Genomic DNA, 12,804 nt, shown 5'->3' with positions numbered 1-12,804 from the left:
AACATACTGCCAAGAATATACATGTACATGTATAAAGACAGAAGTCAAATTATTCTGGCTCTATGCCTGTCACTGCTTCAACACGTAGCTCAAGGTTTTCATCAGTTCCCTTGATCTTGATGTGTGCAAAAAAAAATTGTGGCAGTATTATACCCAGTCACGTTATACATCTACACTGCCTTTTAGCTATATTGGCCAGAAAATCAATCTGGATTACACCGAACAAGTGGTATGATGGGATCGCAGATGAAGGAATCGTGTTGTGTTATTGGCTGGTACATTAGACCAATCAGCTTATGGCTTGTTATTCAGCCTCCTTGTCATTGGTTCAGCAAGTGCAGTCCACTTAAAATGATCAGAGGAACCCTGTATTGCAGAACTGCTGTATGTTTGATCAGTTCTCCATACATGATTAATTTCCACCAGGAATGCACTTAATGATAGACACTCGTTCCAGGTTTATTTCCATTTGCCGATGATAAGAGGAAACCTTGTGTTCTTTTTGTGTTGACTGGCTGTGCTATATATTGGAATGTGGGGTAGGGTTTTTTTTTAGTTTACCTGCATTTGCACAGAAACAACTGGTCATTTTGACGACAGCATTAATCTTAAGATTTCATGTACGATGTCTCTGTGCAAGCACATGGCTCCACAGACTTGTGATTTAATATGTACAGAGAAAGTTTATAATTAGAAACTGAAGATCCATTAAGCAACTAGTATATGGGGTTGCAGATTAAGTGTTATTTATTGTAACCTACTTACTCTAAATGTTGGACAACTGATAACTTCAGAAGGTACTGGTGCGCTGAAGTTTACACAGGGTATTTTCTGGTTCTCAAGAAGCAAGTGTTAATTAAATGATCCAGTGTATTGAATTATTTTGGAATCTCTGAATAAAAAAATATATCTTTGGGTTTTGGAATTCTTTATCTTCATCAAAATGTTTAATGCAGGGCACAGTTGAATTTTATATCCTGCAAATCGAAAGGACGCTCAGCTGAGAGCTTTCAAGTCGGTCAATGAAAGAAGTTAAAGTGAAAATCCAACTCTCTATTGAATTTATTAACTTCTCATTTTCAGTTAATTTGCTTTTTTTTTATACAGTGTGATATAGTTTTGTCATCCCAATGTTTTGGGATGGCTAGATTATTTCATGTATTGGTGTTGTGACCAAAAATTCTGTTTAAAACATTGTATAAAAAAAAAAACCCAAGTGATTAAAACAAACTGTCCACTTATGTTTCAACCACCAGGCTCTACAGTGGTGACCCTGAATGGATATGACTGGATCATCTACAGGTTATACAACAGCCAAGAAGACTGGGTCAACCGAGAAAATCACCGATTCAGTTTGGAATTTAAGGTACGGCTAATATGTTTTAAGGTAATCAATTTTAACACTGTTGCCAAAACCTGGCATTAATGAATATAATGTATTCAGAAGCAGAGAGGCCTACAGTGCTCTCCTGTATGCCAGGGGCATCTCCTCTGCTAATGTGGTCGCCACTCTGTGACAAGCACTTTTCTGCACTATCCCGCCATAGAGGGGCTACATTGTATACATCTGTATACAATGTAGTCTTCATCTGTATACCGTGGGCACCTCCCCTACTGATATGGTCGCCACTCTGTGACAGGCTATTTTCTGTACCATCCCGCCATGTAGAGAGGCTACAGTGTTCTGTATGCCATAGGCACCTCCCCTACTAATGTGGTCATCACTCTGTGACAAGCACTGTTATGTACTATATCTCCATATAGGGAGGCTACAGTGTTCTGTATGCATAAGCACCTCCCCTACTAATGTGGTCGCCACTCTATGACAAGCACTTTTCTGTACTATCCCTCCGTATAGAGGGCCTACAGTGTTCTCCTGTATCCCATGGGCACCTCTATGACTAAAGTGGCCACTGTGACAAGCACTTTTCTGTACTATCCCTCCGTATAGAGAGGCTACAGTATGCCATAAGCACCTGCCCTACTAATGTGGTCACCACTTTATGACAAGCACTTGTACTATACCTTCATATAGAGGGCCTACAGTGTTCTCCTGTATCCCATGGGCACCTCTATGACTAAAGTGGCCACTGTGACAAGCACTTTTCTGTACTATCCCTCCATATAGAGAGGCTACAGTATTTTCCTGTATCCAATGGGCACCTCGATGTCTCTCCAGACTTAGGGAGGCTGCGATGTTCTCTGCCATGGGCATCTCCTGGACTAATGACCATGCAGTCGCCACTCTTTGACAGCACTGTATGATGTGTTTTCTGTATTATCCCTCCAGACTCAGCGAGGTTCGGGTGTTCTCCTGTATGCCATGGGCACCTCCCCGACTAATGACCATGTCATTGCCACTCTGTTTGGCGGCTCCGTCCATGTGTCTGTTTCATTTGGAGATGACCATCTGGAGCTTAACATGGGAATTGGACTTGACAACAGGAGGTAAGTTCATGTGGTCCCTTGCTGTTAAACACACACTGTTTGAATATAGCAGTAAGAGTTCATGATGATATGCACACAGGCACCTCCTGCCTGATACATAGTACCTGATACTTGATACACAACTCCTGATACTTGATACAAAGTACCTGATGTTGGATACATAGTACCTGATACTTGATACACAGTACCTATACTTGGTACACACAACCTGACACTTAATGCACAATACCTGATACTTGATACACAGTACCTATACTTGGTACACAGTACCTGATACTTGATACACAGTAAGTGATACTGGATACATAGTACCTAATGCTTGATACATAGTACCTGATACATAGTATGTGATACTTAATACATAGTATGTGATACTTGATACATAGTACTGGATTCATAACAGTAACTGATACTTTATTTAAGAAGTACATATATCTACTGCTATTCACAAAATAGTACCTAATTATTTATTTAAGCAACTGATTTGTTGGTAAAGTAGTAGATGGCATATACATAGGGAACACTTGATACTGTTAAGAGTTCAGTTTTCACTCCATTGGCATACGATGACCAGAGGATAAGATTTTTTCATAATATGTAACATTTAAAGTTTCAGGATTAGTTAGTTTCTCTTTATTACTTGGGCTTCACAATGAAGCGGGAGCCTCTTAGCAATGTGACGACTGTGAGTTCAAGCCCAGCTCATGTTGGCTTTATCAGTTAGGATAAGTATTTTGATGAATTTAATACCATAAAGTGTTTTAGACCTCTATATATTATTCATAATTGATATTTATGTAAAGAAATATTAGTATTAGTATATTCATTTATTGACCTTTTTCCATGTTGATTTTGTCATGTGAAGTTATAGTTTGGTCACATTTGAAATGACATAATAATCACTGACCGTTTCACCAATGATCACTAACCTTTTACTTGTCAGTTTATTAACTTTCGTTTGAATAACCTCACATTACCATTTGTTCTATACAGCACGGATGGGTAAGGAATTCATTCACATATGTTTGCATGTTTTCACGTTCCACCTCACCTCAGCGTAAATGTCACAGTCACCTTGTAATCACGTACATCCTTCTTGGATTTTATGAAAGAAAAGTATAGCTTAATAAAGATTATCTATCACCTCTTAGATCTGGTGCTGTTCTTTTCAAATTTGTATTCAAATGTATAATACTGCAATTTTTCCTATGGCTTAAATGATGATAAACATGATGCCTCCTACAGACGAAACCTGGTTACATGCTAAAGTATTTGACTGCGTATTTCAAAGAAGCAAAGTAAAACATATACAGTTGGTGATATATATAGTGTATATTAGGCTATACTTTTGGTTTTGAAGCTTGGTGTTAATGGTTTAATTCTGGGTTTTCTTTTTTTCAAAAGCCACTACTAGGAATATGATGATTGTACCTACATGTCATAGTTAGAAGGATCCGCGCTTTTTGCAAATAGAGGTTGGGAGCATATTCTTTAATAGGTATTTAAATATTTACACAGCCAGAAAGAACATGGCATTTTACATGTTCTAATAATGTGTGGGATTTTAAAATTTAAATGGAAAATATTTTACCACTCCATCTACAATGTAAAGAAATGTACATGCTTAAAGATCTCTTTTTTGAAATAGTTCTAATGGCAGTGGCTCTTGAACTTTTGATCTTTTTTCATCAGCTCTTTACTCTTTGCTTGCATGGTTATTTGTATTTCTCTAAGGATATGTGTTATTAATTATGCACATTCAGTTTGCACCTCTGTATATCTACTTGAATTTGTAGTTGAGAGTAGTTTTGGATTGGATGCTTGAGGACTTACCCTGCGTTTGTTATTCTACATACAGCTTTGGTAAATGACCTAATATTATACCCGTGACTAAGTGGAACACTTGCCTCAGTCTGAGAGTTCTGTTCACCTTAATAGGTGCATTAAGGTTTGTTTTGAAGGTAGGGTGGTATCCTACTTGAAAAATATTTCAGCACCAAAAAGAAATATTTTATGGCCTTTATTTACCTTTAAAAATGCAAGGTTTTGCTCAATATTTTAGGTCATATGCCATATATGTTCTTTATTTGCAAGCTTTCTATTCATTGGAATGTCTTTTCATAATTTTGTAATTTATCAATGTGTGGGAGCAAGCAAGATACCCTTCTTTACATTGACTTTGCTGTTCCCTAAATGGTGTGATTTTACAAGCTTTGATTACACAAAATGTTGTCAGGATTTTCATTCTGATGAAGAATTTACATAATTTTTACCTTGTCTGTCTGCCTGTAGCTATCTTGACTGATTACTAGTGGAGAATAAAACCACTAATCGGCCAGATTTCAGAATAGTCACTGGCTGGGTTGGGAATTGATGTATCTCTTGTGCCATGGACATGGCACTCCAGTTAGACAGACCATGTATAAAAAATGATGCTGCTGTAGTGAGATGGAAATAATTTGTTTATATAGATTACCTGCGGGGGATTTGTTAGAAACTTAAAATGTGTGTTAGAAATAGCAAGGGGAGACAACTGGTCAACAGCCTGATGTAACAGCTTCATATCCATTCCAGATCATGTTTAAGAACGAAATTAATGCCAGTGGCATGTCAAGGGCTTAAAAAATGTTATATCCACTCTGTGGTGGCTTCATCTGATCCCTGATTAATCCTGAACCTACCCCACACAAAACATCTGTGCTCAATACGTAACCTTTCCACCCACATGTCTATCCTCCCCTTGATAAATCTTCCCTGTATTCCTCTTTTTGCACTTCCAAACACTGCTGCAAATTGAGCTGTGACCCCTTGTATTAATCCAAAACATTGTCACGTTTGCATAACACTTGCACCATGGTGGGATTTATGTCGCAGTGTGACATAACCGTATACATGCATAATAGTGTTACAAAAACTGCAGCCAGCAACAATTTCTGTTAAATATCAAGTATTCATAGGTAAATATCACTTGCGGTCATGCAAGCTTTTGCTGCTTGTGGTCCCTTGGTGACACAAAGTGGTGAACCGTACTTTTTTTGTGCTCTTTGACGTTTCTTGTCTTGCTCTAAAATGACATACAGGTGTGTGTGTCACACATGTTAAAGGTCGTCAGTAAGATGCCAAAACTGGGCAATCCGGTTTCCTCCATCCATAAACGTGAGCGACATCACTTACATATAAGTACAAAATTCTTGAGTTTGGTATTAAAGAACAATCAAATCAATCAGTCAATCAATCAAATGTATGCAGTTTCTGTTACCCTTGACAGCTAGGTGCACAGATCCAGCCACTCAAAATGTAATGAATGTTAAAAGACGAGCTTAAATATTACACTTACTTGTCAATTCTTTGCATGCAAGTTGCTTATGAAATACGCCTTATAACAGGTATACGTTAACATTTTCTTGATTTTAGATGAAAAATGACTCCTGATGTGACAAACTTTATCCCTCACTGTAGTGGAGTGTAAGTGTTATTGTATAGAAGGTCAATGGTTCTTCATGTATGTATACGTGGTTATATTTTTACCATACTATCATGAATGCATTCAGGTGGCATAACTTGACGATTCATCACCAAGGTTCACTGGTGGAGGTTCACCTGGATGGAGTGGTACGGCGAAGACGAACGAGAGAGTCCAACCATTATCTTAGTCTCGACCCAAACATCTACTTTGGTGGAGGCCACAACTTTGTCCGCACTAGAGGTACCCTTGTTTATATTCTCAATTCTTTTTACAGATGCTTGTGCTGCAAATTTTTCAGATATTCTGTATTTTTCTAAGTTTTAACTGATTTTGGTTCAAGTACATGTAGGATGTATAAGTGATAAATGAATAGCTTTTGATTGGTGATTTTAATATTTATTTAATAATAGTATGACATAAAATTCCAATCAAAGGAATAAATAATTATTTATTAAGTGAACACATGTAATTCACTGTGGTCAGGTTTTTGAGTGGAGGACACCTGGGAGATCCCACAAAAGACCACCACAAACTACAAATTGTATTTTGTAATAAAATCATGACATCTATGTAGAATATAAATAAACAAAAGAGATGAAGTAAATAAAAATCAATGCTGAATTTCTTTTTTTTTTCTCTTTTTTTTTGGGGGGGGGACAGGTTTTGTTTTCTGTGTTTGAAACTTTTAATTTCACAGACTTATTTCTCAGTTCCTGACTGCCAGTGAAAGTGTACAAGCATAAGTTGTCCAGTGAATCCTATATTACATATGTTACTTATTTAAGAGCAAAGGGATAAATCTTTTGCCAATGGGCACTTTGTTTTGATTTAACTTGATTTAACTTGATTTATGCGTAGCTGCATGGACGATTGACCCCATGAGAGGTAATTCAGATTGGATGGTGCCCGGTTTTGTCCCAAATTATCATTGACAGCATTATATCATTGGTTTTGTACCTGCATTCATTGTGTGAAGTGAAGATGGTCAGATAGATTGTCAAAATGCTTCTTGCACAGGCTGTTAGGAATCTGCTACAATATTGCATACATGTAAATCTTTGTTAAATGTATATAATGGCTTTTCTTGTCTTGGCGGGAAAACAGATTCATCGTTTTGACTGATTATTGCTTTTTTCCTGAGCTTTTGTGGTCTTGATCATCAGCTTATTTCATAAACCATCATCCATACCGTTTGGTTGGTACAGTAAAAATGTGGTGGTAAACCACGCGTTATATCATCCGTTCAGACTGTTGTTGATGTGTTACGTTTGTGGTGATAAACCATAAGTTATATCATCCAGTTATTCATTAATGGTTGTTATTGGTTGTTATAAATTGTTGTGGTGGTAAATTTAACCACAAGTTACATCCAATTTTTCATAAGCCATCATTAATAATGTGGTTTTAAATCACGAGTTACATTATCCACTTTTTCATAAGCCATCATTAATGATGTGGTTTTAAATCACGAGTTACATGATCCACTTTTTCATGAGCCATCATTAATGATGTGGTTTTAAATCACGAGTTACATTATCCACTTTTTCATGAGCCATCATTAATGATGTGGTTTTAAATCACGAGTTACATCATCCACTTTTTCATTAGCCATCATTAATAATGTGGTTTTAAATCACATCATCCAGTTAATGATAAACCATCAGTTATTCCATTTAGTTGATGTCGTACTAATGTGACATTAAACCCAAGTTACATTACTTACCGTGATTGTTCAACCTTTTCCCATGTTTGCAAGTTGTTTGTTCAAACATATTCTGAAGACATAATTTTGACTGAAGTACTTTGTGTGTAGCCATGAAATTGGCCAATCCAACTAATGTAGTCTTGTCTCCAAAATCCAATCAAAAATGTGCATAAATTCTGCTGAAAGCTGCTCTGTCATTTGCAAAAAGGTTGAGGAATTAGGGTAGTTACTGTAATTCTTTAGTTTTCTTTTTTTTTTTTTCCATAAGATGGTTGTTCAAGCTTATACATGTGTATAATTCCCCTGTTCATAAATCATCAGCAGCAGTGTGTAGTTGACATATTACCAAAGTGGTCTTAACCCTCAAGTTACAATAATATCATTCTGTAATTCTTAAACCATCACTGGTAATTATTTCTTCTTGGAGTCCTTGAACCATCTTTCAGACATCTTCGGAAATCTGTTTTGAGTATGACTGTAAGCGAGGGCAACCATATATTGAACTGAATTTGCACTTTTCTGTTCTATTTTCTAAGGCTATAAAGACTTCATGGCTTGCATCTTCCTTTCTGATTACTCAAATATTAAACATTTGACCTGAAATAAAATTATCTTCTCATGAGAATATCTACAAATATTGTAAGCAATTTAGTTTTTTGCTAGTTGGGCATGGTACATTCTTTATAACTTAGTGTTTTGGACATTGGTTCTTCAAGATTCCCTAAGCTTTCTCCACTGTTCTTAGGACTTCAGTGGAAATAAACAGTTGACTGCGCCTGTAGAGCCATTGGAGATAACTTGCTTTCCACCAGTTTGGCCTACACTTTGATCTCACATTATGTCGCGTGTATAAGGGTTGAAGGTTTAGAGCAGGCACTTCTGTTTCCTTCAATCAGAAAACAGTCAGCCATGGGATAAATGAAATTACTGCGTTCATTACCAGTAAAATAAATAAGTTATGCCACAATCATGAATTTATACATTTAAATCAATAGATCAATAACTCACTGAGTTTCAATAAAAATTTGCTTAACCTAAGGGTATCAGTGTGAATATAACTAAACTTGTAACGAATGAAACAAATAACATTAAACATGTTAGAATATATTAAATTTACTCTTTAAACACAAGTTTTTAGTGTCTTTTTGTGGATTATATATTTTTTTTTAATTTTATTATTAAAATTTATTATTTAAATTGCCCCGTTATATACAAGTCTCTCTTGATTTTGGACACTGATTTAAGGTAAACATAAAGATGCATGGTAATCTCAATTGAATTCTGACCTTTGACACAGGTCTCAAGGTCACCCAGAACTTTGTGGGATGTCTGCGCAATGTCTATGTGGATGAGGTCTCTGTACTGTACAACATTAACAAGAACAACAACAAAACAAAGTACAGCGGTGGACGGAAGATAAAACTGGGCTGTGACCCGGTGGATGACCCACCAATCACATTCCCTCGTAGCGGGACAATGGTGCTGGTAGAGAATGAGGAAAACGCCCGGCTGATGGTGCAGCTAGAGTTCCGCACCGTTTTGCATGAGGCGGTGCTTGTCCACACTGAACTGATAGCCCCAGACAAAGAGGTTGGCTATGATATTGGTGATTTAGAGGTGAGTGTTCCCTCTTGACATGTTGTATGGTCATGTATGTATATTTTGACACCCCAGGAGTTTTTTTACTCACTTTCCTGTTTTGGACTTCAAAAGTCAGGGCCTAGTGACTGGTATCAAATGCTGTGAAAAAAGAAAAAAAATTTTGATGTAGACGCAAACAAAATACTGAGTTTTTACATTTTTTTTTTCAAATTGAATTTGTAAAAGAAAATTGGCTAGAATTCCTGCATTTCTTTATTCTGAAAAGAAATATCCTCTCTTCCCAAATCTATTTCATGTTTTATATATTTTTCAACTTAATTAAACGAGAAAACACTTTCTAATATATGTACCAGAATGTACTTATACTTGTACTTATACGCTCATAACATAAAAGGAAAATTGGAGCAAACAGAGCTCTGAACAAGAGTCGAAGTTTTAAATCCAATATTAATGATTTGTTATAATTTACCCTAATACAAGTACAAGTGTTTGAAACTAGAGCTCTGAGTAGACCTAATGTGGGTGGTCCATATGGCCTGTCAATCATCCTTTTAATCAAGAAGCTTATCCAACACAGGTTAATGTTTGATTGCCATTTTCAGGTGTGGATCTCCAATGGTGAGGTGATGTTACATTACAAACCCAGCTCACGGTTTCCCAACTTCACTCAGGACCTGTCTATTGGGGAGAAGGTGAATGATGCCATGTGGCACTCACTTCAGCTGACCTATGTCAACAGGTAAGGCACATGCTCACACCAGGCACTATGTAAAACTCGGCATGGACAAGAGATTAGTGTGTGACTCAACTCAACACAAGTGTTGAGTTAAACCCTGATGTGTGTTAAATAACAACAACTCCGCTGAAGTTGTACTCCAGTGGTTACTTATATGCTGCTTCATTCCAAAGTCGTGTGTCCATCAGAGACTGAAACCAACTGCAAGCGATTGGTTGAGTTGAGTAACGTGTTAAGCACTCATGTGTCACAAACCTGAGCTTAAATCACTCTGCATTCGATAATTAAGGAAAACTACTATTTGATTGGGTACTTTGTTATTGGTACATGTATATTGTTGTGTTTTTCAGACAAGTGTGGTTGCGGCTAGACGGTAAACAGATCATATCTGAGAAGTACAGACGTCCTCTGAACCACCGCGGGAACATTGTGATTGGGCATGGGCTGAGGAGATACAAAAGTAAGCTCGGGCTCGATACTCTGTCCTGATACACAAGGAACAGTTTATTAATTATTTTGCAAAAATTCTTACCTTAAGATAGGAATTTGGGTTCAATTCTAATTGCTGAACATTCTGGTGTAGTAATAATACTACTAATAATCATGTAAATTCTCATGGGGATCGATAAAAGAAACATGGATGAAAAATGTAGAAAAATATGTTGCACAGTTCATGAAGAACTGGTTGTTGTACGTGCTTTTTGTATCCAGGCTTGTGACAAAAGGTAAACAGAAGAGTGACGGTGGAATAACTTGTACTGAGACAAAATTGAGCTTCACAATTTGTAGATTACATGTATCATTGATCTGCTTGTGATCTTGATTTGTGTGGGTGAAACTATATACATGCATTCGTGAAAAACATCAGGTAAAAAAATGCCATTATTTATACTGTTTGACCTGGTGTAAATGAAGGTATACACAGTGCGTTCTGTTTTCAGCCACAAAGACATTAATGATTGTATTGGAGCTATAAATACAGTATTTAAGAAAGAAAAATTTTATTTTTTGTGATAAAGTTATACTTCATTTAGACGACACAATATATTGTTGTAATTCGTAGGCTGTACCATTTAGACAACACAATATAATGTTGTAATTCATAGGCTGTACCATTTAGACAACACAATATATTGTTGTAATTCATAGGCTGTACCATTTAGACAACACAATATAATGTTGTAATTCATAGGCTGTACCATTTAGACAACACAATATAATGTTGTAATTCATTGGCTGTACCATTTAGACAACACAATATAATGTTGAAATTCATAGGCTGTACCATTTAGACAACACAATATAATGTTGAAATTCATAGGCTGTACCATTTAGACAACACAATATAATGTTGTAATTCATAGGCTGTACCATTTAGACAACACAATATAATGTTGTAATTCATAGGCTGTACCATTTAGACAACACAATATAATGTTGTAATTCATTGGCTGTACCATTTAGACAACACAATATAATGTTGTAATTCATTGGCTGTACCATTTAGACAACACAATATAATGTTGTAATTCATTGGCTATACCATTTAGACAACACAATATAATGTTGTAATTCATTGGCTGTACCATTTAGACAACACAATATAATGTTGTAATTCATTGGCTATACCATTTATACAACACAATATAATGTTATAATTCATAGGCTGTACCATTTAGACAACATAATATAATGTTGTAATTCATAGGCTGTACCATTTAGACAACACAATATAATGTTGTAATTCATTGGCTGTACCATTTATACAACACAATATAATGTTATAATTCATAGGCTGTACCATTTAGACAACATAATATAATGTTGTTATTCATAGGCTATACCATTTATACAACACAATATAATGTTGTAATTCATAGGCTGTATAATTTAGACAACTTTTAGGACTTTGCATCCCACTCATAAACCTGACTGACGTCACATTGCACCAAGCAAGATATACACATGTACATGTATTTGGGACAAGCATTGCCCACGTCATTCCCAAACTTATTCAGTCTGATTGATGTTCATACTTTTTTGTTTTCTTATTTGTATTCATTGTTTTATGGTCTAAGTTGTCTTTTGTTTTTTATTTGTTTGCAGGCATAAAGGGTATTTATTTTTGTTTTGCAAATTTGCATTTTTTGTTATTTCATGGCATGCCGGATGTTTTGTTAATGAGAATGTATCAGACAAATTTATATGTAGAAACAGATCTACTGCAGTGAACTCATGTGAATGTCTACCCCCTGCGAAGCTGATCAGAAATTGCTGTACAGAGTTGGTTTTGTGACCAGTAACATTGTATAAGATTTAAACTTGCTCTTGTGTATAGATCTAACAGTCAAGTTGTTTTTCCAGGGAAATCTAAGGTTTTAACAGGTAAAAGGTTAACCTTGAATGTGAATTCTTTATTCATAGCAACTTGACTTTAATTTATAAGGGAAACTATGTTTATAAGGGAAACTGAGTTCAAGTCTAACTCATGTTGGCTTCTCTCTGGTTGTACGTGGGAAGATCCGCCAGTAAGCTGCTGATGGTTGTGGGATTTGCATCGGCCTCGTAATGCTAGTTGTAATATAAATGACGTCTTTTTGAGTACAGCATAAAACACCAATCAAATAAATAAATACAATAAGGGACATAGCACTCCAAGAGTTGAACAAAATAATAGCAAAACTTCTAATGACAAAATAATATTTTATTTTCTGAGTTCATTGGTAGGGTTGAAGTATGTCTTACCTGTATATTTACATACCTGCACACTGTCACAAACCTGCCCTGTAGCAGAAACACAATATTCCATTCATTTGCCAGTACCATCATCCCAGTTGCCCTACTAGT

General features: G+C 36.1%; 1 protein-coding gene across 2 annotated transcripts in view; it reads left to right on the top strand.

The window, feature by feature from the left end:
• LOC135471500 (axotactin-like) overlaps positions 1–12,804 on the top strand; it is a 104,649-nt gene that overhangs the window by 52,986 nt on the left and 38,859 nt on the right. The window contains exons 8-13 of one of the 2 annotated variants that reach the window (XM_064750760.1): positions 1,257–1,366; positions 2,291–2,448; positions 6,000–6,154; positions 8,917–9,236; positions 9,824–9,960; positions 10,308–10,417. In XM_064750760.1, coding sequence (XP_064606830.1) covers positions 1,257–1,366; positions 2,291–2,448; positions 6,000–6,154; positions 8,917–9,236; positions 9,824–9,960; positions 10,308–10,417 — 990 coding nt within the window. Of the gene's footprint in view, positions 1–1,256; positions 1,367–2,290; positions 2,449–5,999; positions 6,155–6,587; positions 9,237–9,823; positions 9,961–10,307; positions 10,418–12,804 lie in introns of those variants that run through there. The other variant, XM_064750759.1, reaches the window with a different exon arrangement.

Source organism: Liolophura sinensis, chromosome 7 (genome assembly GCF_032854445.1).
Source record: "Liolophura sinensis isolate JHLJ2023 chromosome 7, CUHK_Ljap_v2, whole genome shotgun sequence".
In the NCBI taxonomy this organism is placed as follows: Eukaryota; Metazoa; Mollusca; class Polyplacophora; order Chitonida; family Chitonidae; genus Liolophura; species Liolophura sinensis.
This window is presented reverse-complemented; position numbering and strand designations above follow the sequence as displayed.